Source organism: Mauremys reevesii, linkage group 5, assembly GCF_016161935.1.
Source record: "Mauremys reevesii isolate NIE-2019 linkage group 5, ASM1616193v1, whole genome shotgun sequence".
Taxonomy (NCBI): Eukaryota; Metazoa; Chordata; order Testudines; family Geoemydidae; genus Mauremys; species Mauremys reevesii.
Window position 1 is genome coordinate 34,345,726 of NC_052627.1, and position 27,411 is coordinate 34,373,136.

The window sequence follows — 27,411 nt, forward strand, 5'->3', positions numbered from 1 at the left end:
CACAATCACCAGGAAATGTATTATACAATAACCAGACATAATGTAGAATTGCCAGAGTTTAATTCATACTGTACAAAATCCTGAAGTCCTTGTTCAGAAAAAAATAAAGAACAGTTCTTACCCTATGGTAAGTAGACTGTCTAAAGAGACAGTCAGCAGGTGCCCTTGGGCAACCTGTCAGTGCTGCAAAATGCACTGTGAAAGCAAGGAACTGTGCAGTCTGGAAACAGCCCAATCAGAAGGGAGAGAGATGGGGATCTCCACCCAGAAAGGCAACAGCTGGGTTGCTGGAAGCCTGAGGGTGTGTGCCCTTGCTGCACCACTGAGAGAGGAGAAAGGCCACATTCACAGCATGCCCATATGCTTTCTTCATCACACCATGCTGCATGACAGATATGAAGCTACATATGTTGTTTCTAGCAAAAAAATATCTTGGGGGAGTGAGAAGATTGATCTATAACTCAGACATAGGTTAGGGGTTTGTTACAGGAGTGGCTGGGTAAGATTCTGTGGCCTGCATTGTGCAGGAGGTCAGACTAGATGATCATAATGGTCTCTTCTGACCTTAAAGTCTATGAGTCTATTCACTCTTGACCTGGCATCTAGAGCTGATGCTTGTTCTGGCCGTTCTGCAGTCCTTGTTTACCTAGAACTCCTCAGCCCACTTTCCTAGGGGTTGTGCTGCTTGTTAACTCCCACAAGTGGGAATATGCAGAGACCACTCAAAGAAGAAATGAAGGTTACTTATCTGTAACTGAAGTTCTATAAGAGGAGTCTCTGCATGTTCACACTCCCTGCCCATCTTCCCCGCTTCATGGGAGTCTCAGGGTTAAGAATTCCCATATTAGTGGAAGGAGCTTAGAAGTGGTTGGGGCCACTCCACACTTTTACACCATCAGAACCCTCCAGAATCAGAGGAAAAGGGAGGAGTGAGGGGCCCCCAATGGATACTGCTTGTCAGAAGGTTCAGAAGTTTGTGGTGCAGGCACCTTGATCCCACAAATGGGAATATGCAGAGGCTCCCTCAAAGAAGTAAGCTTCATTTCTTTCTTCTTTGAGCATGTGTCAGTGTGAATCTCACTGTGTGACTGGCAAGCAGTATCTTCTTCTGGATAGTGGGTACCCTGGCACTGGAACTCAGAGTGCTGGGGGTACTGCTGTATGTCCTGGCTTGAAGTGGTTTCCATTATATCCGGGGTTTACCGTTTGGTTCAATGGCTCTTAGCACCCCCACTATACAAATTGTTCCAGTGCCTCTGAGTGGGTATGAGGAATATGATCTGTGCTAATCAAATAAAAAATGAAGTACTGCTCTTTGGAACTTGGCATCTGCCCTGGCTGCATGTCAAGTGCATAATGTTTAAAGAAGGTCAGTGGGTTTGTCCATGTAGCTGCCTTACAGCTCTGTGAGTCCGGCACATTTCTGACAAATGCTGACTTGCTCGCTTGAGCTCTGATGAGTCATGACGTTCACATGTGAGGCTCACCAACCAGACAGTAACAAGCGGAAATGCATCGTGTAATCCACCTGGAGAGTCTCTGTGGAGAGATCACCTCGCCTTTCAATACACAAAGAAACAGGGAGAGTGCTGGAAGGGCTTACGCCTTTTTAGGTATTAAAATAGGGCTCTGGAAATGTCCAGAGTGAGAATGGCAAATCCTCAGTTAGGGCTTGCATTTCATGAGGAATTCTCTAAGCTTGGAGACGGGACGCCCTCTTCACTAACATCACAGTGCTTGTGTATCCATTGTGGATTGAGGGACATATTTGCCACCAATTGTCCATCTTTTCCAATGTCTTTAAGCTCCTCCCAAGTCTTGCGAGGGAGCTTGTGGCTTGTTGCTCTGTCCCATGTAAGAAACTCTCATTTGTCTAGGAGAGCCTGGCAATTAGACACCACTCACTGGTGATATAGAGATAGCAGATCCAATCATTTGGGATGCATATTCTTGGCCAAATGCAGAACCAAGGAAATCTGCCGCACTGTAGTTTGCTCCTTTTCACTCATCTTCAGTGCTGGGAGAGTTTGATGATTTATCCCTGATGCTTTCCTGTGTGTCTCTACATGAGAAGACACTGAACTCTTCCTGAAGCTCCTGCCTCAGTGTTCTAGGTGGCCTCTTTCAATGATCTGCTCTGATGTCTGAGGTTTTGCTGTCCATTGGCTTCAGCAGTTCTGGTCAGTGTTGATGTAGCCAGTGCTGTGGTCAATGTTGGTGATGGTTCCTCACTTGGTGCTGACTTCTCTGCTGAAGTCTTAGGTATCATCTGTCCCCTTGACGGAGCACAAGAGGATGAAGGTTTGGCTACTATAGGAGTTTGAGCCCAGATCTTCTGAGTCCAATGCCACTCTCATGGATTGTTGTAAAAGATGGAGTTTGAGTTTTGCATCTCACGATTTTGGGGTTCAAGCAGCGAAAGAAAGGCAAACCAGAATGTGGAATTTAACCTGGCAGAAAAGGCACCTGCTGTACCCATCTTTAAGTGGAATGAGTCCATCACTGGTTGGGCACATGTGGAAGCCTACAGGTTTTGAACCCATCAAGTTACGGTCCTTTTACAGGGGAGTTGTGTGTGTGTATGTTTGTTCGTTCATTCATACAGGAGGGGTTAAGTTGAAGAATTTATATCCAGCCAAGGATTATTCAGTCCAAGATGTTGTAAGAGGCTGAAGGCCACTCTGAAGTGTTTCAAGAAGTTTAGATGAAGATATAATAATAGAGTTGTCAGCAGATAGGACACCATGAGGTTCTGTCTCATTGCCATGGGTGGTCAGAGGAAAATGAGAGACCATCAGGGGCATCCCACCCTTTCTGTCCTCATATGGAAGCATGAGGAGGTACAGGGTTCATGCACAGCCCCAATGGACATTGCTAGCAAAAAGAATCTGCTCTTGCATGCCTGGGGAGCATGCACACCTACAGGGGACTCTACACTGATTTGCACTCAAAGAAGAATCAGAGATTATGGTTAGAGTTCTCAGATTTTCATCATCTATTTGTCTGTTACAGCTCCATTTTGTTCTTACAGCTGTCCCCTTACTCCATTTTGTTCTTGTTTTCCTCCTGTGGCCGCCCCTCTCTGGCTGTTAAGTTGTTTACCAGGGCCTCTGCCCTTCTCAAAGGGAGGGCCCCTTAAGTTGTCTAACCAGAGCCATTGCCCTTCTCAAAGGGATGGCCACTTATGCTAAGTGGGACCACTGCCCTGTTCAAAGGGTTAGTCCTGTTATCACCTTGTTAAAACCTGGGCTTGGTGTAGGGTGGCCACTGTCCAGAGCTGCAAGACCTATTGTGTTTTTAGGATCCTGGGCATGAGTCATACCTCTGGGCTCAGGGCTAGTCCAAACATGCCTCTGTGGCTGCCTGCAGTTTTTCTCTGCCTCCCTCCTCCCTGTAAGAGGGGGAGCCAATCAGAGTTACTGGCGGGAAGCTGCCAGGGTTTGCCTTTAAAAACAGACATTTTTTTAACAGACTTCAGAAAGGTTCTTGCATTGCTGCCTGGTCTGATCAACCAGGGGTTCTGGAGGTCCTTTCTCCGCTCTCGTTTTATTTTTGAGCGTACCCCCGTTTTTGAAAAACCCCCCCACGAAGAACGAATTGCTGCCTGAGAGATCTCCTGATTATCAAGACTGTACCGAGCCGTCTGATGTGCTTGCTGTTTCGGACTCTGCTGCTGCCTTGGGGGATGGTAAGAATCCCTCTGTGAAACTTTCTATACTTTTATTTTATTATTTTAGCTGCTGGCTCTGTCTCCCCAGCACACAGACTCAAGCTAAACCTTGGTCTGTGTCCTAAAACCTCTCTTACACACACCCCCATCCTGGCTGCTGGCTCTGTCTCCCCAGCACACAGACTCAAGCTAAACCTTGGTCTGTGTCCTAAAACCTCTCTTACACACACCCCCATCCTGGCTGCTGGCTCTGTCTCCCCAGCACACAGACTCAAGCTAAACCTTGGTCTGCATTTTAAAACCTCTCTCTTAAACCCTGTGGCACTCTGCCACTGAAAATAAGTTTGTGCTGCTGCTAAGTTCTGCTCCTGTGGGCTTTGCCTTGGACTGTTTTCAGCTGTATCCACTGCTGCAGTCACCCCCCCCTCTTTGGAGCTGTGTCCTGGACACACACCACTCAGCCCTCTGGAACTATCCTTAGCATAAGGTGCACCCATTAAGTTAAGTTTAGCATTATACTTTGTAAGTTAGGCTTAGAGAATTGTTGCATTGTGTTTTAATTTGTGTAGTCTTGGTTAAGTTAGATCATAGATAAGATTTTGCTGTGTTCTGTATAATTGTAATTGTCTGTCTTCCCACTGCAACCCCCCCACCCCAGCTTCTCTACCTTGTTACACTCTCTCTGCTGCTTAAGCTTGCAGCCTGTTTGTTCTGTCTCACTAAGTTTAAATCTCTAGCATAAAACCCCATTGGTTACTTTCTTCCTCTCTGATACCCTTCACATTCTACATTTACACCACTGTGACACATTTTTACCTAAAATTATTTGTTATTTAACATATTTTATCCATAACTGTTAGTTGGTTATATGCTGCTGTGACACACCTTTTTTACATAGAAATCGCTAGCTACCTGTTACATTTATACCTCAGTGTTAACTGATTACCCACTGTATTGTATCCTACTGTGTTGTACCCCACTATTGAAACCCCCTTACTGTTCACCAAAAAGAAACCCCTCCCCAATTGTCTACCTTAACAACCCCATACCCCTCACTATTGAATTTTCCCTGTTTTTGCATTTGCTTAATAAAGTTTGTTTTGCACCCCACCCGTGTGGTAATTGGTCCCCAAGATCCCATATACCTGCAGGCAGGGACACTATTAAAGACAAATATTTGTGCAGCAAATTCAGAATGGACTTATCTGGATACTTACAGATAGTGTCTGTAAAGGGCAAGCTTATTTTTGTTATTAGCTCAACATCTACATTTGGCATTTAAGGATTTGCTCTTTCCCATTTTTTTCCAATAGGAAAACTATTATCACCCTTCTAGAAGTGCTACCACATCATCTTTTTTTTTTTTTTGCCTTTCCATAGGGGAAATGCAAACTACAAAATTTAATTTTTGATTTTTGTTCCATGAGTCAGGTTTTTAAAAATCCATGTGACAGCCCTGTCAGTGCATTATGGTCATGATGTCAGCCATTCATCACAAACAGGAATACCAAAATCATTGTCCACTCCATGATTCAACAGATGGCTACACTTCTACTATAATACTAGCTAGAACTTATACTTAATACAATATTGGGTTACTTTTCCCTATTAGAATGCATAAAGTAAATTTTATTAATTTTACCTGTGGCACTGCAAGCTTTGCAAACAAGCAATGATTTAAATGTAACTTAACTAACATCTTAATTCAGTATTGTGTCTAAAACCTTCCTTATAATCCTATGCAACATGTATTATTTTATGGATCTCTGAGATGGGAGGAGGAAGAAAACTCTGCCTGGAACCAGTGCTCCACAGTCTACCATCACTACACTATCTGTAGTACTTAGTGATTTAGGCCTTGACTCAGCAATGCAATTAAGCACTTGTTTGTTTTGCTGAACCAGGGCCTTACTGACTAGCCAACCACCATTAGCCACGTCCATATAGAATCTCTACAGCAGCATTTAACAAGTATTACACATATGATGAAAAATTATTTTTTGTCAAGACTATACCTTGTGAAAAGTAGTGAATATAATCTTGTTTTATAGTGGGAGACGGAGCTCGAGGAGGTAGGGGTGGCTTGTCCAGGAAAAAGGAGTCTCTTCCACCCACTTCAGGATCATCATCAGGTATGCTGGCATATAAATTGTCATTGTTGTCATCAAAGCTGTATGACTTTTCCTCTGAATTATTTTCTTCATCTTTCTTTTCTTTCACTCTCTTGACTTCTTCAGCTTCCTCTTCCTTTTCTTCCTCCTTGTTCTCTTCCCTCTTGCCTGATTCCTCCCAGGCTTTCTGTCTGACTCCACACTGGTCTCCTGCGCTCTGTCTGTCTGTTAATGCTAAAGAATGAATTGTTTTATTTAAAATTTGCCAGCTGGAAGCATTTTGTGTTTCACAGATTTCCACAGAAGTACCAGCACTGCTAATAAAACTTTTATGAACTAATACAGTGGAAAGCTGTCAAATGTATAACTCTGAATGGCTTTTAAAATATTTATCAAATGAACAGTGGAAGCTTTCATTATATCTTGCTACCTCAGTACACAACATATTCATGTATACAACAACATTAGGGTTTTTCAGAGTTATTGGTGAAGTGGAATCACATGCACTACCCTTTCCTCACAATCTGTACTGTCTCATTTTCAAAGCAGCACAGGCCACATGAGTTAGTAAAATATGCTGGAACTCATGCAGTTGTATCACTTATTTTTAATATACTGTAGCTTGGCTGCTTATCATTTAACATTCTTTAAAATGAAATAAATATTTCCCCTGGGATATGTGGTTTGTAGTGAGCTTTATGGTTTTAGTGGCCTTTGGACCAAAAATAAGGATATAGTGGAGAAATACATAACAGTAAATTTCCAGCACCATGTACAGTATAAGGATTTAGCTAAAATAACAAGGGGAAGCCATGTAACTTATTACCTCCATCCCCTTTTAAAATTGTATCCATTTCTGGATTATCTAATAAACATTATGAAGACTCTCCATTATTTCCAATATTAGAAGCATTTAACTTACATATGTTTCTATTCTTCTGCCAGCCCTCTCAATTTTAATCCACAATTTATATGTTAATATTTTAAGAAAGCTGTTTCACTTAGGGTGCATTTGAGATAGAAGTTTTCCAATAAATTCTTTCTTTCTTTTCCATTCCTGGTATTTTCCAAAAAAAATTCTAGAACCCACCCAAAACACCTGACTACTTTGCACTGCCTCATGCATGACAGAAAGATGAGTGCTTCTAAATATATTAGACAAACCCATCCATCACTATTTTTTTCTCTTCGTAAAAAAGGCCAAATTATGGTCCCCGGAGTCAGTGCAATGGGGGTGAGTGGGGAAAACATCCGGAGTATGTGAGAGGTGTGAATGGAAGCTTTACGTCTCTACAAGACAGAATGCTCCCAGAGGCACGAAGGAGAAGCAGCTTTCATTGCACCTTATTAAAGGATCCTTAGTTGTGAAGGATCTGTTATGAAGATTTGTCCCTAGTGCTGAGTACTTCAGTTCACTTGTAAACTGGACCATCATTTTTATATCCACATCCAGGGCAGGGTAATGTTTGTGTGTCCACCTAGGGCAGTAAGCACTAACAGTGCTAGCCAGACTTCTAGCCCTTGAAGTCAAATTATGGCTGCTCACTGTCTAGGTGTGTTGGAGGAAGAGGCTCATAATTTAACCTGTATGGAGCAGCAATCTAATACAGAAGGTGAGACAACTGGGAAATATCAAGTATCCAGTAAAATACGAACAGGATATGGGCTGGCCTTTCTTACACAGTTACCATGGATCTGTGGAATAAGTGTTTTTGCTAAATGCAAAAAACCCTGCAGCTCTTCCCTAACTCCCTTAGGTTCCTTTGCAAATCTCAGCCAACATTACTGAAACATTAAGGGCCAGGTCAATGTTTGTACAGATGTGAGAAGAGGAAGCTAAAAAGAGCTTCTCAATTGTGCTTCCAGGCAGGATCTAATGACAACTGTAGGCACTGCCCTCTTCTGGCACAAGGGCTGCTCTCTGATTTAGCACAGGAGGGGTGGAGAGAAATGGGTCTGCCACTGTCCACATCAGCCCACAGATCTGGGTGGCCTCCAAGGGGAAAGCATTGAAAGAGTGTAGCAAAAAGGTACATTCCCCCATGGACCAGTGTTTAAAGGAATGCCTGAGCCCTTAGGTCACACAGCTAAGTGCTACAAAGTCAGGAAATCTGCAAATTAAGGTTGAGCATTTAACCATAACTTTGTCCTCTTGTGTGTGTGTGTATACAGTCCCCTACAGTCTCTAGATATCATCATTTCTCAGTTAATACAACACAGTATCAAGGACATGGTACCTGAAACCTTTCAGACAATATGACTTACAAGAGGTAATGTGAGGGGCTGAGCTCAGCATGGCCACATAAATTCCATCTTCCTCCTCCTCCTCCTTCTCCTGATCACCATCTTCATTATCAGTTGTATTAATCTGGAAAGAAGATCAAGCAGAGCAAATCTTTTGGTGATATTATCCATAAGCACATCAGTGCAGTATAAAAGAGAAGAGCTATTGCCCTGGGGAAAAAACAGCCAAATCATTTTCTTTCAGTTCTCTGTAAAATGCCCTCATTTCATATTTTGCAGAGGTTCATTTGCCCTCAGTACTAATGCCTACTGATACATTCCTTAAAATCCTTCTAAGGAGAAAACAGAGACAAGATAGTAGTAGTGATATATAAATCTAACTCTGTTTACTCTGTGTCTCTGTGTGTGTGTATGTGTGTGAGAGAGTTTCCAATTCTGAAGTATGCATAGTGGGTGGGTAGATGGAGGGTGTGGACAGTAACAGATGAAAAGAGGGTCTGTGAGGCACTGTGGAGTAGCCCAGAATGGTCAGGGTGCAACAATCTTTGGAGGGCTAATTGAAAATAGTAGACCATTGAGTGCATGCTGCGTGTGCACAGGAGACTAGAGGACCAGTCATACAACTGCAGGTATGTTAGCTGGGTCTGCCTTACTATCAAAGCAGCACTAGGTGCTTACGCTATCGTGCTTCTGAAAAAAACATTAAAGCTCTTGATTTTGCAGTGTCCAAATTAACCTCAGTTGGAGGAGTTTCAGGCCCAGTGTTTGTAGTAACAATGCCCATAGCCTTTTCACTGTATTTATATAAGCAGGAGGATATACTAACTTCTGCCAATCTCTGACCAGACAAAGCAGAGTAGGATTACAGTCAGTTTTGGTTGTCCTCAACAGAAGAAACTTGTATTCCTTCAAGGCCTGATTTTCAGTAAGATGTGTATGGAAATATATGCCTCCATTGCACATACACAACTGTCTGATTAACATGCACACACTGCTGTTTAGGCATCTATCTAGCAGTCATTAGTGCACAAAGCAGGACTTTTTAGAGATGTCTAGAGTCTCGCATCTTAAGGAGCATCACAGTAGCTTGAACTCCCTGGGACCTGTATTACTAGCATGAGCCCAAAGGGCACAACAGAGTCCTCAATAGTTATTGATTAGAGACTTGAATCCTGAAAAGGAATATCAATCCCCTGCATTTGATTTCTGCCTACACAACAAAGTCCCTACCAACTTGAAAGCAGGAATTTAACAGTGTGCTCCATAAATCCTGCAGTTGGCAAGGAATCACTGTGAGCAGATATGCAATCAGCAGAGAGTCTTTGACTGAAGAGCTGACCTTCTGCTTCTGGGTCACTCTGCTTAACTTCCCTAGGATTATGGGGGTTTCAGAGTGAGCAGATCAAGAGGCACCAATCTGGGCCATCATTTATCACCTCTGACAGATCTCTGTAAAGTATAGGGCAAAAGGGAAAACAAATATGAGAAATTGTGGGTTTCTGTGGGGGAATCCGCTGCAGCTGTGTATGGCAATTTCAAGAATGTCAGATCCAGTGCCCCGGGCTCCTTGCCCACTCCAAACAGTAAACACAATTTAAGGAATATGTCCAGGTCATCTGTCCCCAGGAACCAAGCACTGGCCCTATATTCTAATGTGTTTAGCAGTTGGAGAGTCTTATGCTCTGGCAGAACTTACCCATTGTTTGGCGATATAGGACACTACCGCACTGATGTCTGAAAAAACATGTATATGGAAGCCCTGAAATGAGACTTTTCTAGAATACAAAGTAGCTATAATCTGTGTTAATATGCAAAATTTGTGCTAATAGTAGCAATAAGCTGCAAAGAGGGGCCTCTGACAAGTTCCATGACCCACTGACCCTGCAATGAGAAACATGAAGCCATGACTTTGAGATATGACTCCTGAGGATCTGTGCAATGTGGGCCTAGAAAGTGGCGGAGTGCTAAAAACACTGAGTTCCCCTTCCGTGATGTCGGAGACCTGCAAAAGGGAAACACTTCCCAGTTGATTACCCTTAGCCTTGCAATCAGTAAGCACCTGTTGATACATATTTAATAGAGAATGCCCAGAGGGAAGACAGGGAGTGGAGCTGTTGGAGTAGCTTTGCTAATTGCCTCTGGGAGATGGAGAGAGCAACAATTAACTCCTGGTACTTATTTGTTATGGATCAATTTTTGATGAAGGAAATCCCACGAATCACAGAAAGCCTAAATGGGAGATGTGATTAATATAGACTTTTCTATATTTTCAGGAAACCCAAATTCCCTTCAAAGAGGACTGTGGCCATTATGAAAGTTTCCCTAGGTCTGAATTGCTCAGGTTAGAGAATTTATTAACCTTCATCTGACCTCTGCCACCTGTCATTTCTGGTACCACTAATCTAGGAGTTGGCCTAGTTTGCCTCAGGACTGAGCTCTGGGCACATCTGGCAAAGAAGAGAAGTCTCCCCATCTGCTGGGTTTCAGAGGGCAAATCTGAGCCAATAATGTTACTGAAATAATATTAGATGTGGTCTAAAACAAATAAATAGTAGATATTATGCCTTATTCTTCTCTAACTTATCCCAGTGTAACTCAGTGGCATTCTCTCCTGTTTTATACTGGAGAGAAGAATGAAGTCCATTTGGAGTCTCAGAAGTAGGAAACATAGTTCTATTCTCACCATTGCTCCCTTAATGAGGAATCAGGCCTATTTCCTCACAATTTGATTTTGTTTTCACTTCTGCTAAGGTTAAATGCCACTTTTTAACATTATTTCTATTTTGTAGGGTTTGAAACTGACACATTTTTTCATTTTTTCTAAATTTTTAATTTTTGTAGCAAAATTGTTATCAAGACCATTATCAAACAATTTACAACCATTTTGATGAGTTTTGATAATGTCTTCAATAAATATTTCAATTTAAAACATAGTAAAATTAACGAAAAATGGAATTAAAAAAATCAACTTTTTTTTGCAAACTTTTTCATTTTCAAGAAAAGGCCATTTTCCCATTTAAAACCCCCCCAAACACTTGGGTCAAAAAATTCTGACCACCTCAATGGTTGAGAAAGCTTCTTCTGGCTAGATCCTCCACATGCATGCACAGGCAAACAGTGATGAACTGAACAAAAGAAGCACAATGGAATCTGATCCTGCATTAATGAAAGCACTGTTGGCTGCCACCACATAACACCTGCCTTGAAGCCAGTGAGGGCAGCCCATAACAAAGCACCTAATTTACATGCTGATGATCATGCCTAAGGCCACTCACCTCACAAAAAGCTCACTTTTTTTTTTAACCCTGTATCGCAGGGGTGGCCAACCTGAGCCTGAGAAGGAGCCAGAATTTACCAATGTACGTTGCCAAAGAGCCAGAGTAATACATCAGCAGCCCCGCATCAGCTCCCCACCCTGCTCCCAGCACCTCCCACCCACCAGCAGCCCCATCAGTCAGAGCCTCCCCTTCCTCCCGATCAGCTGTTTTGTGGTGTGCAGGAGGCTCTGGGGGAGAGGGGAAGGAGTGAGGGCACGGCAGGCTCAGGAGAGGGGGCAGGAAGGGGTGGAATGGGGGCAGGGCCTGTGGCAGAGCCAGGGGTTGAGCAGTGAGCACTTACCCGGCACACTGGAAAGCTGGTGTCTGTAGCTCCAGCCCTGGAGTCGGTGCCTATACAAGGAGCTGCATATTAACTTCTGAAGAGCCACATGTGGCTCTGGAGCCACAGGTTGGCCACCCCTGTTGTACAGAAACCAGGGAGAGGCACTGGAGGGCAACAAGTCTGTACTCCCTTTTGTGCATTGCACAAGGACTTGGAAGAATCAAACCCTTCAAGTTTAAGTTAGGCCTTGGACAATAATTGGGGTTTGGTTGAACACACAGGGTTAATTCAATTGTTTCTTATCTGTTGGGCTCAGTACTACCAATTATCCTGTTCCTTGATTAATCATTATAAAAATGGCATTTACAAACAAGGTTGAAAATTCAATTATTTTTCAGTCTCTCCATAGAGTAATTAAACTTCTTCTGATGATAGCTTCCAGAATCCCACATGCTTCAGTTTATTGTACGTGATCAAACTGGCATTGCTTAAAAAAATGTAACATTCAATGGCTTTCAAACCTCAGCTATTCTTTCTACATATAATTATGGAATTCTTCATGCTCAATAATAGTCCCCAAATTTCCCTAAATTGTGGCAATTATGAAAATGCACCCTGGAACAAATACCGAAGTCATCATTAGACCTAGGAAAAATATTTTGTTTGAAACTTTTTTTGCTGAAAAATGCAGGGTTGGGTCAACTAAAGCATTTCTCAAACTCATGTTGACTTCAGTAAATTGTTTCAATCAAAATGAAAAAAAGAAAAAAAAGGGGAAATATTGAAATGAGTACTGTTCAAGAATTTTGTACAAGTGGAATGGGATACTGGGAATACAACACGCATGCCCACCGCTTCCTCCTCTTCAGTTTTGTGCATCTAGCCTTTCATTTCCTTTGCTTTTATAAAGATTAAATATGCCTGAAAATAGAAGTCAGTCTGGGGTCAAACAAAATACCTTGCTTGATCTGAAAGAAATGTTTTCCAACTTTTTTAATTAATCAAAAATTCAGAAAAATGTTGTTTTCGGTTTGATCTGAACTCCCAATTTTTTCCCCACAATAGGCAGCAAACCAAAATATTGGTTATTTGCCCAGCTTTAGTTATCATTCAGTTTTTACACAATTCTTATGTAAAATTCTCATTGACTCTTTCCGTGAGAGGTTTAATTTAGTAAGGAGTGAATAAAAACTGAGTTATAACCTAAGAAATTGACTCCATAATATGACATTAAGCTAACTTTAGCAATATATTGGAAGAGTTAAGATATGCTACATATAGAATAATATAGAGCCATTTATTCATGCAGCAGGCTTTCAAAAATCATATATTGTCAGTAAAGAATTAATAAAAATAATGTAATATTAGCTAGCAATAAACCTCACAAAAGGTAATTCATCTTGTTTTTTTGTGGGCATGAGGAGCTGATGTTGGAAGAGGTCATAATGACAGTCTGCTCATAATACGATTATATTTTGCAGTCAGTGCACACTGCTTGGGTGCCGAAAACGATCTTGTTTTAATTACAAAGGTGGATTCTAGAAATGGTTGTGAATGAAAACTGTGCATGTGACCCAATTTTGTGGTGTTGAAATCCAGAGCTGAATTTGGGTGCAAACTGTGCAAATGACCCCCTATCTTTACAGTGGGTCAAACCAAAACTCCAGATGCACACCTTGGAACTCAAACCTTGAAGTGGATCTGAACTTCACATCTTGACCATATGCCTTAACAACAAAACATATTTAAGTGAAATCAGGCATTGGTTTATGATCAGACATTCAAGGGGAGAGTCAGCTTTCACATCAACATAAACCAACAGTAATGCCAGTAAAGTCAATGGATTTATCCCACTGTAAAACTGATATAAGTAGGAGCAAAATCAGAGATGCAATCTTTGTGAATATGCTGATAGTCAGAATATCCTTATGGGCCTTTCTGCAACTGCATATATTTTATAATGAGACTGACTTTCTTCTCTTATACAGAGGTATATATCTGATGTAATTCCATGGAAGTCAATGGGCTGGGTCCTCAGCAGGTGTAAAGTGGCTTAGTGCCACCACAGTCAATGGAGCTATGCTGATTTACACCAGTTGAGAATCTGGCCTGTTAGTTATACTGCTGTAAATGTGATATAAATGAGAGGAGAATCAAGCTACAAGAAGTTCAGGTAATTGGGAAGAGCATGAACCACACAGAAGATACTTGTTCATAAGTATAAAAGACTGGAATATGGGATGAGCAAGCAGATTTTGAAATGAAGGATGGTACAGAATAATGATGGCCCAGCTACATTACAGTTTGGATGTTCTTTGGGAAATTGACGAGTTTGTATCTTTTAGTCTGAAAATTTGTTATTTTAGTATTTTTGGCACATGCAAAAACCAGACAGCGTGTAACAATTTAGTTCTATTCAGTATTTTACTGCAATATGGTACTATAGACTTCTCATGAACATACATTCTCTGCAATAATCTGATGGTATGACAAGTGTCTTTTTCTACAGACTAGCCTAACATTTATCATTCTTGTTTATATTCATGTCTTGCATAGTATAAATTTCAAAAGTTAATAGAAAAAGAAGATTGTAAAGTTTTGGGAAAAAAGTGCATGCAAACTGCCCATAAACAAAAATCGCACTCTGTTCTTTTCAGTAATTCATACACATGGTTCTGCTTAAAGTGCAATTAAATGCAAAATCTTGAATGGAATCCAAATATTATATGATTTTATCACTTTTGCAAGCCTGTTTCCAAGATGCCAAATTAGAGCTGGCTCAAAGGTGGACAGGTTTTTGTTCTACATTACTGGTAGGCCATGTTTCCCTTGTCCCTGAGCCAGAGATGCTTTGAATATGTATCCAACAGTATCAAATGAAAGAAGCCAAGCGTGGTAATGAAGCACTAGGATTGTCACTGTGTCACAGATATTGGACATTTCATTTGTTTAATGGCAAAGAAGCAGCTGGCTTCTGTGATCTCATCCAAACTGTAAACAGAGGACCCTGTATGCAAAACCAGCAATTTCCCACTAAGATTACCCTACATTACTATTGGAAAATAAGCATTATCTGGTAGAACAAACAGACAGGCACTTCTTGTTCATATTGTCTCTGAATTACTTTTCTCACATAATTATAGGGTCAAATTCTGCCTTCACTTACACCCATACCACCCTAGCTGGTCCATGTAAATAGGCTGAGATTAAAAGAAAACTTTTCCATTAAAAAGAGACTTTGATTAAGCAGTAGAGATGAAAATCCAGTTAAACCCACAGCTTTCCATTTGAAATAAGTAACAGTCTTGCAGGCTGAATTGAGAACAGACATTTTCCCCCTTCTATGTTTACAATTACAGTATAGACCTGGATGCAACAAACATACTGCACCTAAACTGAAAAGAGAAGATAAGCTTGATGCTACCATCATCCTGGGGTCATCATGTCAACACAGAACAATATGGATAAGGTTAAGGAGCATCATGGAAGAACCTCAGTGTGAAAGGCAACCTATAAAGCATTTTAAACGCATCTTTCCGATTCAGACCAGGGATGACTTATTTGACTAGTATTATTCCAGTAACTGACTCCTTTCCCCTCCAAAGTCACATCTGGTTTCCATGGGATGAAAACAACCAAAATAAAAAAAAGAGACAGTATGCAACATAGGCACATACAGTGGATGTGCTTAAAATATTCATTACAGACTGGATATATTACTAGCTCCCGCAATATTCCCTGTACTGAAATTAGATAATACAGCTAAAACTGGTCTCTCTCTAGAACTAGAATTAATCTTTTACACCTTCAGTCTCACTTTGAATGTTGGGCATACCTTTTTTTGGCTTTTTGTTTACTTGGACTGCTCCATTTGTTTTGTGTAAGAGTATGGACATTTCCAGTAAACAGATCTCATTGGAAACAAAACTGAAACTCTGCAATAATCCACAGAATCAAATTCTTTGTGCTGTTTCACTGTTATTTCACTGAGGTTCCATATGACAGCATATTGACATAAATGCCAATAAGGGCAGTTAGAAACGATTGTGCTGTGAATGGACTTTCTGTTTTTCACTGGCTCCTTCAGGAGTTTGGCTCAAATTAGTTTGGTTTTAATTCTGAACACACAGATTCCCAAGTTTTACACCCCCTCATCTCTATAGATTTATCTCTGCTACAGAAAGTAATGGAAGGCACAAACAATGCTTATTTCCAAACTCTAGTTGTAATGAACTTTTCACAGCAAACCATTTTTCTGGGCTGTTCTTCTGTTTTAAGATATTACAATGTGTTCCTTGGAAGAAGGGAACACAGTAGAGTTCACTTAAATCCTAATCTAAATTTATGCAGTTATAGTGTGCCTGTCACCACACTATCTAGGCACAAATGCAAACTTTAGCTCAAAAGGAAGAAAACTTTTCAGTAGGCTTTCCTCAAAACTTGTGATTACCAAAGGGGACTTTATAAGTTTTTTCAGGATCCTGGGAGGATACCAAAATTGTACGTACGTGATCACAAATCTATGATCAGTGTTATAAATGAGATACTACTAGGTTAAGAGACGACAGAGTCATACGCCTCACCATACTAACCTTTTGTACTCCTTTGAGCACCTTCAGCCCTACCACTGCTTATGCCACTTCCATGTTTGTCTTTGGGGATTCAACAATAGGTGTGCCAGGCATCATTGTTTTGTTGTGAGAACCAGGGGGCTGCAGGTCTGGTAGCCTTGGCTGATATGCAAAGAGGGCCAAATTCTGTTCTAACATCAGGACCATCAAGGGAATGTCTCTAGATTTACACCAGTGTGAGTGGGAACAGAATTTTGCTTTAATGTGCTTTTCTAAGAAGGGTTATTCTTTTGCAAACAGAACAATAGTACTAAGGTTTGCATAGCTGGCAGATGAGGTCCCAAGCTATGCTTAGCAGACATTTTCTTTACTTCTTTAACTGGCAGCTATTTAACTGAGGCAATACCATTTCTGTGACAAATCAGTAAATAAAACTGATAGAACTGATTAAGTGCACAGCAAAGTGGACTGTAGTAGCTGTGCAAAGAGTTGTCAGTAGCAAAAAACCAAACCAAAACAATACAATAAGTCTTGCTGTTACTAAAATAATCCTGTTTGTAGCCAAAGAAATACAGCAGCTGAATTAGGACACAGATGTTCTTTCTTATCCAGGGAATCATGTATTCTTCTAGGGAGAGATGGTATTTTAAATATGCTCTTTTGTAACAATTTTTCAATAAATGGTTGAGGTATGGGATTTGTGTATGCTGTTTTTTGCAACTCCTTCCCTATGCCAAACCTGTAGAAGAAAGCATAAATCTCATCCATTTGGGGTTGTGGTTCTGGGATGTAGAGATTATATACTTAAACTGAGGTCTCTAGGTCACATCATGGCCTTCTGCATCAGTAGATGGCAGGCAGAGTGTACCTTCTGTAAAGGTTTGTGTATGTTTTTGATTGTTGTGAAAGTTGTTTCAGAGTTTGACTCACTCTTCCAGCCTTGGGGTAAATGTTTATCTGGGTCTGTGGATATCTTTTGCATAAAACCTAACTAAACTCAGCCATGTTATACTGAGTGTCATTCACTCTCACTGTCCCTTCTGTGTCAATGACTTCAAAGGTACGTTTCAGCGTGTTCTAATAGATTATTATTTCACTTCTTTCATTCACTTTCTGTCTCATACCGGAATTTAGAACTGGCTGGAGTTTACCACGTGAATGGCATAAATCCTCAAACAACTCTACTCAAATAAGATAATTGTAATACCTTTCTTTTTATGTCTGCCTAACAAGGATTACGGTCTTTCACATCTTCCTCTAGCCTATAAACCAAACCATGTTGACTGATGTTTTGCCAAAACCTAAACCCAAGCTTTCTGAGCCCATTGTATCACCGTTACATTTTTCCACCTCACTGTCCATTTAATTTTCCAACACTAAAATATATTGAAGAACTCTGATCCCTGAGCTACTTCGTGGAGCTGACATTCGTTATGGACTCTTTTTTTCCTATTGCTTAGCCAGATTTCAATACATAACAGTATTTCATCCCATACTCTGTTAGTTGTCTATTTTTCTTTCTTCAGAAACAATAGCTGTTTTAGGGATATACATACTGGGACAAATTGAAGCTTCATTTTTAAAGGAATTGTGCTTGCTCACTTGAGGACTGAATTTGGACAACTATATTTTAGAGAGATGCATTATTTTCTGCATATTGTCTGTATCTCAAACCATCTCACATTTTAGTTTCTCCGGAAGCCTTAGGTGAACCCCATGTGGCCTAGGTGATTTACTGAACTTAGCTGTGTTATAAACACATCCTAACGAGCAGGAAAGTGCATTGCTTCATAGCAGAAATTCTTGACATATGCCAACCCATTTCTTGTTAGTAACATAACTGCACTCCTCACCATTGAGTTCATTATTCCACTTACATTACATTCCCAGTTGCAATGGAGCTGAAGACACCATGGCAAGTCTTCAGGGATGTTACTCTTGATCACTAATTAGAAACAGGTAGTTATTCAGCAATGTAAATTTGCCCTAATTCCCTGACGCTGACCACATAGGAGAAAAGATATGCTGTGGCAGCCAGTGTTAGCTAGAAGTGGGTTACTAACCCGTCAAGGATTTATGACATGCATTGGTACCGACTCAGTACATGAAGCATTAAGCAGCTCATATGAGAGTGCAAGATTTATCTTTGTAGACAGCAAATGGCTCCACTGTTTGGAATAGTCTAATCTCTAAAGACAGCTGCATCCTCTTAAATCCATTCATATTTTAGTGGAGAATGTTTTATTTGTTTGGGCTTTTTGTTTGTTTTTGTTTTACATTTACCTGGGATTCCAAATAAGAAAGGAAGTGATTGAAATATGGCCATTTGAGGTCAGAACAGCTTTTTAGCATCATTTTTGCCTCCAGCGAGACACTGCCCCATCTGGTATCACTCTGCTGACTCTAAACTCACTAAGACCTTCATGGATTTAACTGCAGTAGCATCTACCTAATGCAGTTGTAGCTCTGTTGGAATTCTCATTGTATTGCACTACTTATTGTAACTTGGAACAGAGCCTAATGATTTAAGACTCTTCTTATAGTTCGTATTACAATTTGCTAATTTGAATGGTGGATCCTTGCAACAGAACTGAGACAGATTCATATAAAACATCTATTAAAAACTATATTAATGGATGAATTGTGTTTAAGGGGCGGAGGGCAACTGCATTGACCCAGAAGCAGATCAGAGGTCAGATTGTGATTCAGATTCATAATCTACTCCCTAGTTCCCCTGCTCCAAAGGGGAGAAGTGATCTATGCCAGCCCTATACCTGGCACAGATTGCTCCCCTCTTTGGGTCAGCTCAGCTGTGCTGGACAGTGCATTGAAGAGCAAGGGGTGTAGCCAAAGCCCCATCCACTCCCCAGTGTAGGGTGTAACAGCCCCCGCGGGAAAGGCTGTTCTTTCTCTGATGCTGCTACATGTGATAAGTGTAGCCTGCATAGCGAAGAAAAGGGGCTCATTACACTCACTTATCCCTTGCACAGGCAGACTGGATAAGAGACAGTCTCACTTTAAGAGTACATTAAGGTTACATGTTTAAACACAAAAATTTTTAGAAAATCACAAAGGTAAATTTCTATGCATAAGCTTAATTCTGCCTTTGCATGTATTTGAATTATGACATAGACTTTAATTATATGATCACATGCTGTTTTTAGATCATACACTTTAATGTAATATACATTGTTGTACAGTCTATGCGGCACATATGTTGTGTTGATCTTGTATTTGTTTTCATTCTTTTTTTTTTCTCCTTGTCACAGGGATTCAACATAGGAATTTAGGACTGGAAGGGATCTCCTGGGTCACCGACTCCAGTCCACTAATACTGCAGGCAACTCCATCATATAAGCCCATTTATAAATGAATCAAGCTGCCATCTTAAAACTAATTAGGTTGTTTGCCTCCACTACTCATACTGGAAGGTTGTACCTGATGCTCGCTCCATGCCTGTTAGAAATCTTCTCTTTTCCAGTCTAAATTTATTCATGGCCAGTATATACCCATTTTTTCTTGTGCCAACATTGTCCTTTAGTTTAAATAGCTCTCCTACCTTTATGATCTTTATCCTCTGATGTATTTATAGAGAGCAATCATAGTCACATTTAGCCTTTGTTTTGCTAGACTAAACAAGCCACACTCCTTTAGTCTCCTCTCATTCCCCTGATCATCTTGAATATATTTATTGACTCAGACTTTTATATGGCAATTTCTCTAATCTCTGTGCCATATATTTTGATAATGTAGTCAGCAGCCATGCAATATGCAACTTATTTTTAATCAACAGTAAAACCTACCTTAGGTACAAAACTCAGGGGATGGGGCACTTAACTACAAAGCTAACTTGTCTGCAGTTATGAGCAGCCAAGAACAGATTAGAATGGAAACTATTTTGTAACCTCAGCTAAAATGGCTGGTGCTGATCCCGCTATATGGTATGATCCCTGAGATTAGCCTTGAAAGAGCAACAGAATCCTGGTCAAGACAAAGATATATAAAGATGAGCATGAATACCATTAGCATTTAACTTGTCATAGGGGAATTTCAGTTACCTGCAGAATATTACAACCCTTCAGATTGGGGAGAACAAAAGGAATTAAATTAGTAGCTATAAAAACAGTGTCTAATTTTTATTAAAACTCAAACATGATCGGGAAAGATTCTCTAATCCATCTGCGGAGGGTGGAATTTCATCTATTCACTCCACAGAAATGATATGAACTGGTGTCAAAATAAACTGTGCTTGCTTGATTCCAATGAATAAAATATGTCTCTGCATAGATGTCATTCTTATAAAAAGATCAACTTCTTCAAAAACAAAGATAGTAAAATAATTTTGATTACCCTTTCCACCGCCTCTCTCAACAATTATAGCAATGGCAGGAATGGTCATCCGTAGAGAGGAAGGAAGTCTTTTCCATGTAGTTCAAAAAGAAAACAAAAAGCCTTCTAAAATAATACCACTGCTTGATAAATTCATGGTCTTCGTCTATGTGACTTCCTGACCTAATGGGGACTTTGGCAGTCACTTCTCAATCTACATTAGGAAATAGTTGACAGCTTAAAATTACCTCTCATAATTTAGCACAATAGGAAGGAAGTCTATAGAAAAGCTAGACTGCAAACAAAAACCACTTCCTCATATGGCCTAGGTGCCAGGTTAAGTCAGACTATAGAAAGCACATGCTAAAGCTTCCTACACTGATTCTTTGGGTAAGTGCTGCACTTTGCATTCCAAGACCTACACATGGATGACCCTGCTGTCAGTAACAGAAAAGTATCTCTAAAAAGATTTCACACAAGGTCCTGTTTCATTACTGAACCAGTTACTGGTTTTGATCTTATCAGGCTAATTTGGAAACTCTGTCTTTTCCATATCCTGCACTAAAACTTTGTCATCATATACTTATCACCTCTATGCCACTTCCAAGGGCTTTCTATGATCTAATGTACAGTTTTGTTCAAATTTTAATTTTAATTGTATCTGGATGACACAAACACTTCTTACTTGTAAGGGCCTAATTCTGCAAATGTACTTTTGTAAGCAGTCCCCACTATCTGGAGTTAATGACATTATGTGCATGAGTAAGAATGAAATGCTTTATTGGCAAGACTGTAGGTCAGTGGTCACAAACCCGTAGATCGTGATTGACTGGTCGATCCTGGAGACTCTCCCAGTTGATTGCGATCTCCGTCCACTAAAAGTCCAGTTGTGCAGTGGGGCTGCTGCTAAGGCAGGCTCCCTGAGTATCCCAGCCCGGAAGTGGCCAGCATGCCTGTGCGGCCCGGGAGAGGGGCACATGTATCTGTGCTCTGCTCCTGCCTGCGAACACCGCCCCCACAGTTCCCATTGGCCAGGAATTGGGAACTGTGGCCAATGGGAGCTGCAGGGGCGGTGCCTGCAGAGAGGGGCAGGGCACAGAGCCACATGCCCACCCTGAGGACCACAGAGGCGTGTTGGCCCCTTCTGGGAGTGGCATGGGACGGCGGCAGGCAGGGAGCCTGCCTTAGACCCACTGAGCCACCGACTGGGAGCTGCCCAAGGCAAGTGCCACCTGGCGGGAGCCCGCACCGCAACCCTCACCCCTAAGCCCTCTCCCAGAGCCAGTACCTCATGCCCTCTCCTGCACCCCAACCCCCTGCTCTAACCCCTCCCAGAGCCTGCACCCCCTCTTGTACCCCAACACCTGCCCCAGCCCTGAGCCCCCTCCTACAGCCAGCTTCCCATACTCCTCATGTACCTCGTATCCCCTCCTGCACCCCAACACTCTTCCCCAGCCTGGAGCCCTCTCTTGCACCCAAACTCCCTCCCAGAGCTTGCACTGCCTCACCCCCTCCTGCATCTCAATCCTCTGCCCCAGGCTCAACCTGGAACCCCGTCCCACACTCCGAATCCCTCGGCCCCAGCTCAGAGCCTGCACCCACTTCTGAACCCCAACCCTCTGTGAATGAGGGTGGGGATAAGCGAGCAACGGGGGAGGGGATAGAGGGAGCAGGGTGGGGCTTCAGGGAAGGTGCGGGGCCTCAGGGAACGGGCAGGGTAGATCCTGGATTGCACTTAAATTCTAAAAGTAATCTTGTCTCTTTAAAAAGGTTGGAGACCACTGCTGTAAGTTGTCCACTCATCTCTGAAGTTTAGAGCACGCCATTATATGTTGAGTTTAGTCTTTGCCTTTAGTCTTAGTCTATATCTGGGCTTCCCAAGCTTTTCTATAGCTTGAATCACATTTAAATAGGGGTGGACCATCTTCTCCTCCCATGTATGCGGATAGCCTTTTCTCCCACAGGTGACTGAACACCATCCCTGCACAGCCACTCGGCACAGAAGACCAGCAATTTGTTTGCAGACCCCACTTTGAGAACTGTTGCCATAGGTTCTTTCCTTAAAAGAATAATGCCACTAAAGCTCTGCTGCCTAAATGTAAAATATTGTACTTGGTGAATGTGCTGACAAAGTGGGCTATTTAATTTCATGAGTGGTTAATGATAATACACTGCAGTTTTCATATGGCAGAATCCCAGGACCCAGCACTTAACTTTAGTTGTGTGCTGGGTGCTTCTGCAGAAAGAAAGAAATCCTTTCCCCATGCTTCCTCCCTGGAAGCAGTGGAACAGCTGCAGAACCACTCTGTGGAGGCTACATCAGCAAAAGGACTCTAACTCATTGGTAGGAAGCTCAGAGGTGGGCATGTTCTCTAGCCCCACCTCTCCCAGCTCACCCTTGCCTTACACTCTGCCACACAGAGATTTGTCATGGAGCTTGGATCTGTGCAGCACATGGGATGCGCAGCCTCTGCACAGACCATCTTAGTTCTGTCCCCCACCCTCTCCCAGCTGCAGAAGTGAGGGCTGCATGTTCCCCCACAGTACCTTTTCATTCGAGTTGTCCATGCTGCATGAGTGCAAGCAGTTAGTTTCATAAATATTCTCTTTCATTAAATACCACCCATATCTCTGTGTTGTAACCTAGCAACCAGGCATTTTGGTTCTAAAAATTGTTCTTACTCTCCACTTTGCATTAATGTTACTATTATTCATACAATCTACTGTAATCCTCATTTGGAGTTTGCCAGTTCCTAAAACCTAGACTGAGCTTTTAGGTGGTCCTATCCTATGGGATTACAACAATACCAGCTACCAGAGCCCTCTGTCACTATTTCTACTTGGAATCAGGAATGGATTAGAAACTCCTGCAGAAGCCAGTAGGGAGCTTTCTGCATGAGATGATATGGACAAGGAGTTTGCTGGGCCAAAGATGAGCCAGGGCTGCTCAGCCCCTTGGTCCAAGGGGACAACTTAACTCAGAGACAAAGAGATTAGGTTTACTTTTTGTTTTGAGCTTTTGGGAGCGAAGAGAGAAGCAAAACAGCTCAGGGACCCTCTGATTAACTCAACCACCCCACAAAGGGAGTTTCTGAACTGCTTTGGGATCAACTGTATGAGTCAGGAAGTTCCAGCCCTGTAGAGACCAACCAGAGCTACAGAGAGCCAACCTGACTTCCAAGAGCCAACTGGGCCCTCCACAGGATTCCCAGACTAGGGATCCAGGAGAGGAACCTACTCCACCCAGGAGTGAAGACATTGTAAGAAGACCCTTTGTTTGTTTAAGGTGGCCAACATTCTCAGCACTGCAACACTCATCTCTGGGCTCACCTTCAGCATACCATCTGCCTGGGAAGATGCCAGGGAGGGATCTGGGGGTTGGGAAGAGTTGGGAGTATTGGGAGGTGGGAAATTTGCTGATTTTTGGATGTGTTAGTATTTATTAGTCAACCCAACACTTTCTTCCCCATATACTCTTTTCCTGCTCCCAGTGAAGTCCTCCATTGTTATATTGTTATTTGGGAAGAGGGTGTTGTTTCTTTGCTGGGGTCTGTGTTGTTGTTTTTGTGTGTGTGTGTGTGGGGGGATGTACTGGGTTTTTTGCCAGCGGTGGTAGCATTATTCATTTTCTCAAAGGACAGCACAAGGTGTGGAGACACCAGGCAGCTCAAAAAAGGACTCAGGACCCAGCCCTTGTGAGCAGAGAGAAGAAACACTTGAAGTAGCAAGAACCAGGGAGGAGGCTTGATCCATACCTTGGAGAAGGAGCTAGACAACAATGTAAAATACTCAAAAAGTAATTTATTATCCATCCCCCCTCTCTTCCCCCGAGAACTGTATGAGTACCTGGATAAATGAATGAAGAAATTAGATTCGTAAAATTGCTTACATGCACACGGACAGAATCAGCACTGCTGTTCATCAGTATGATCTATTTAAAGTATTTTACTGCCTTCTAATTTGAGTTTGATTTTGTTTGTTCACACTAGCAAAAAAGCTCATGATAACCTGACATGGATTTTCCTACATGATCTATTTTAAAGTTATTGTCTTCTTGTTACGAGAAAGACAGGATAGACACTCTGTTGATGTTAGTGAAAGTTTGTACTCCATAAATGAGGAAAAGTTGAGGTGCCTTTATTATTCTTTTGTTCCACTCTTTGTTTCTATGGGGAATTTGCCAATGCAATATCACTGTCTTCCTTTTAAACAAATAAAATTTAAAAAAAAAGGCAGTGGCTGTTGAAAATAGCAATTCCAGTCCTAAAAACCACTGGGAAGCATTTCTTGCTCAATTTTATCCTACTTTTTCTACAGCAAATTACAGTGGATCAGTATATTTGATTTGGGAGAAATGAAGTAACAGCTGCCCAAATTGAGCTTGAGCACTCCTGAATTTAAGGTGTTCAAATCTGGAAGGCAGATGCTAGATCCCCTTTCTAAATATTAGCTACATCTGGAAAGGAAAAGTCAATTTCTGCTTCCATGGCTCAGAAGTGGAAATCCTTCTATGTGCTGGTACTGTATCTAAAGTTGCCCAGGCTCAGTAGAGCCTCCCCTCCCTTACTTTTCATTTTAAATTCTAGTGGGATCCACATACCTCCCTTGCTAGGCTTCAGATAGAGAGAGGCACTGTCCATTTAGTCCACCCAATTCCTTCTTTGGGGGCTGCAAGGTGAGGTCACACCAGTATCCCTAATCCAGACTGGGGATATCTTCTGAAGGGATATCTGGGCCAAAGCCTTCTACTCCTTGGGCACACTTGTTCCCCATTCACAGTGCCACCCCGCTCTAGCAGTGAACTCTCCATTCACAGCAAGCTGCAGCATGAGGTTTCAGCTACCATACTCCCTCCCCCTCCCTTTCCTGTTGATAGCGGCCAAGGGAATGCTGGGAAATGTAGTTCTTTCCCTGCTCCAGGGTTGGCTCTATAGGCAGGGAGCTAACCAAGGAACTACAGCTCCCAGGGCCCCCTGTTGGTTCTCACCTCCCAGGCTGTATCCCTGTCAGCTGCCGCCCCTGCAAATGGGCTGCCCCAGGCACCTGCTTGTTTTGCTGGTGCCTAGAACCGCCCCTGCTAAGAACCCAAGGCTCACCTCTTGTAGGAAAAAACCTGCAGGGAGGGAAAGTGCCTCAGAAACATAGTGATCCCTGACTTTAAGCCTACTCAAACATGCACCAGGGGACATATTGACCTCTAGCTGAGCCCATGATCAGGGAGCTGTATAGTTGGCATACCTGTATCAAGCACAGTTAGCTGGATCAAGTTTTAGGCCCTACATATTCCCCCTTACTGGTTTTAAATTTTAGAGCAGGTGCAGGGAAAGAGTTCTCCTATTCCTTCATATTGGTGCTTCTGCTGCTTTGTTTTCTTTTCCATTTTTTTCTTATAACTTCCCATCTCCTAATAAGATCTGTGATCTCAGGTAAAGGATGCCAGCTTCCACGGTGCAACCAGCATCCGTTAGCCTGGTGAGCTAGAAGTGCTTGGCCTGAAGCTGTGCCACACAAGTCAGAAAGCAAAAGACCAGTATTTAAGATCAGTATTTTTGATTAGAAAATAATAGTATTTTTGAATGAAGCTGATCATTTTGATGATTTTGTTGACACTGAGGGAAAACCATCACTTGGAGATGCTTCTCACAGTAGTCTGTAGTCATAATTTACTGTAATACTATGCTGACTTTCTAACTTCTAATATCTCTGTTTACACTGCTGCTGGAGGTAACAAAAGCAGCAATGTTGTTGCTTTTCAGTAATACATAAGCACAGCATTACTGCTATACATAATTTTATTTTTCAAATACACACTTTTTCACATACACTGCATATTATCATGTTTCCTTAGAATGTGTTCTTTTTATTTATTTATTAATAGATATGGTCATCCAATATGTAATTGCCCTGCTTCCTCTCACTCATATTTCTGTAAATCAGGAGTGCCTCATTGTGAGTTAATGAATTACGGCATTTATTCATGATTTATTTGTTGTGCAAATCAATTATGACACACCGGTATAAAAGTAGGGAGAGAAGAAAATCAGACCCATTGCCATTTAAAAGTTAGTGGTTGAGGCTTAAACAGCCATGTTTCAGGTGATACATTCACATCAACCTACAAAATGCCTTCAGCACACAGTTTGCTAAAAATCCCAAGCACTACCATACTTTCTGGGAAATTTAAGAAAACAAAATCTGTTCAAATTTTAATAGGAGCTGATTGGAATTATATCACCATGATCTGGCTCACAAAAGAGATGTGATTAGAAAAGAACAAGGAATATGAGATATGGAACAAATCACAGCCCAAATCCAATGATCTCAGAACCAGTTTGAGAGAATATTGTTCTTAACACACCACTCACAGCATATTAAACAACAACAACAAAGTGAACAAACAAAAAGTCAGCAATGGATACACACCCTTGGCCTCAAACCAAAATATTAAAACACCAGCACTAAAAGAGTCTGGCTTTCCTTGAAAATATGATATGGCTTTAACAAACATCTGAACTACCTACCCAGGTACAGATCACCTCACAAACTCTGAATATAAACTGACTCCCATGCATAGCTACCTGATACTGATTTACAAACTGATGCATTGCACCAAATATCAGCAGAACAATAGGCTGTGATCCCTCTTTACAGCACTATTATAGCAAGGTGACAGCTTTGCTACAGTTTAGGTTAAGACCAGCTCCAGCTTTCTGTTTTAAGGTTGACTATACAAACCGTACAGTTAATCAGATTGAGATCAAATCATTACACCCGGGTTTCAAATGCTCAAGGGCTACCCCACCAGAGTGCCTGGCACTAACCAGCCCTTGGAGGGAAAGTAAATTAAAACATGATTTGAAAAAGAGTTTGCTTCTCCATTTAGGTA

The 27,411-nt window shown here is 41.7% G+C and overlaps 1 protein-coding gene across 3 annotated transcripts in view; it reads right to left on the reverse strand.

Annotated features, from left to right (window-relative positions):
- BANK1 (B cell scaffold protein with ankyrin repeats 1) overlaps window positions 1–27,411 on the reverse strand; it is a 282,847-nt gene that overhangs the window by 53,814 nt on the left and 201,622 nt on the right. For all 3 annotated transcript variants that reach the window (XM_039541897.1, XM_039541894.1, XM_039541895.1), the window contains exons 9-10: window positions 8,047–8,149; window positions 5,686–6,015 (exon numbers count right to left, since the gene is read on the reverse strand). In XM_039541897.1, coding sequence (XP_039397831.1) covers window positions 5,686–6,015; window positions 8,047–8,149 — 433 coding nt within the window. The remainder of the gene's footprint in view (window positions 1–5,685; window positions 6,016–8,046; window positions 8,150–27,411) is intronic.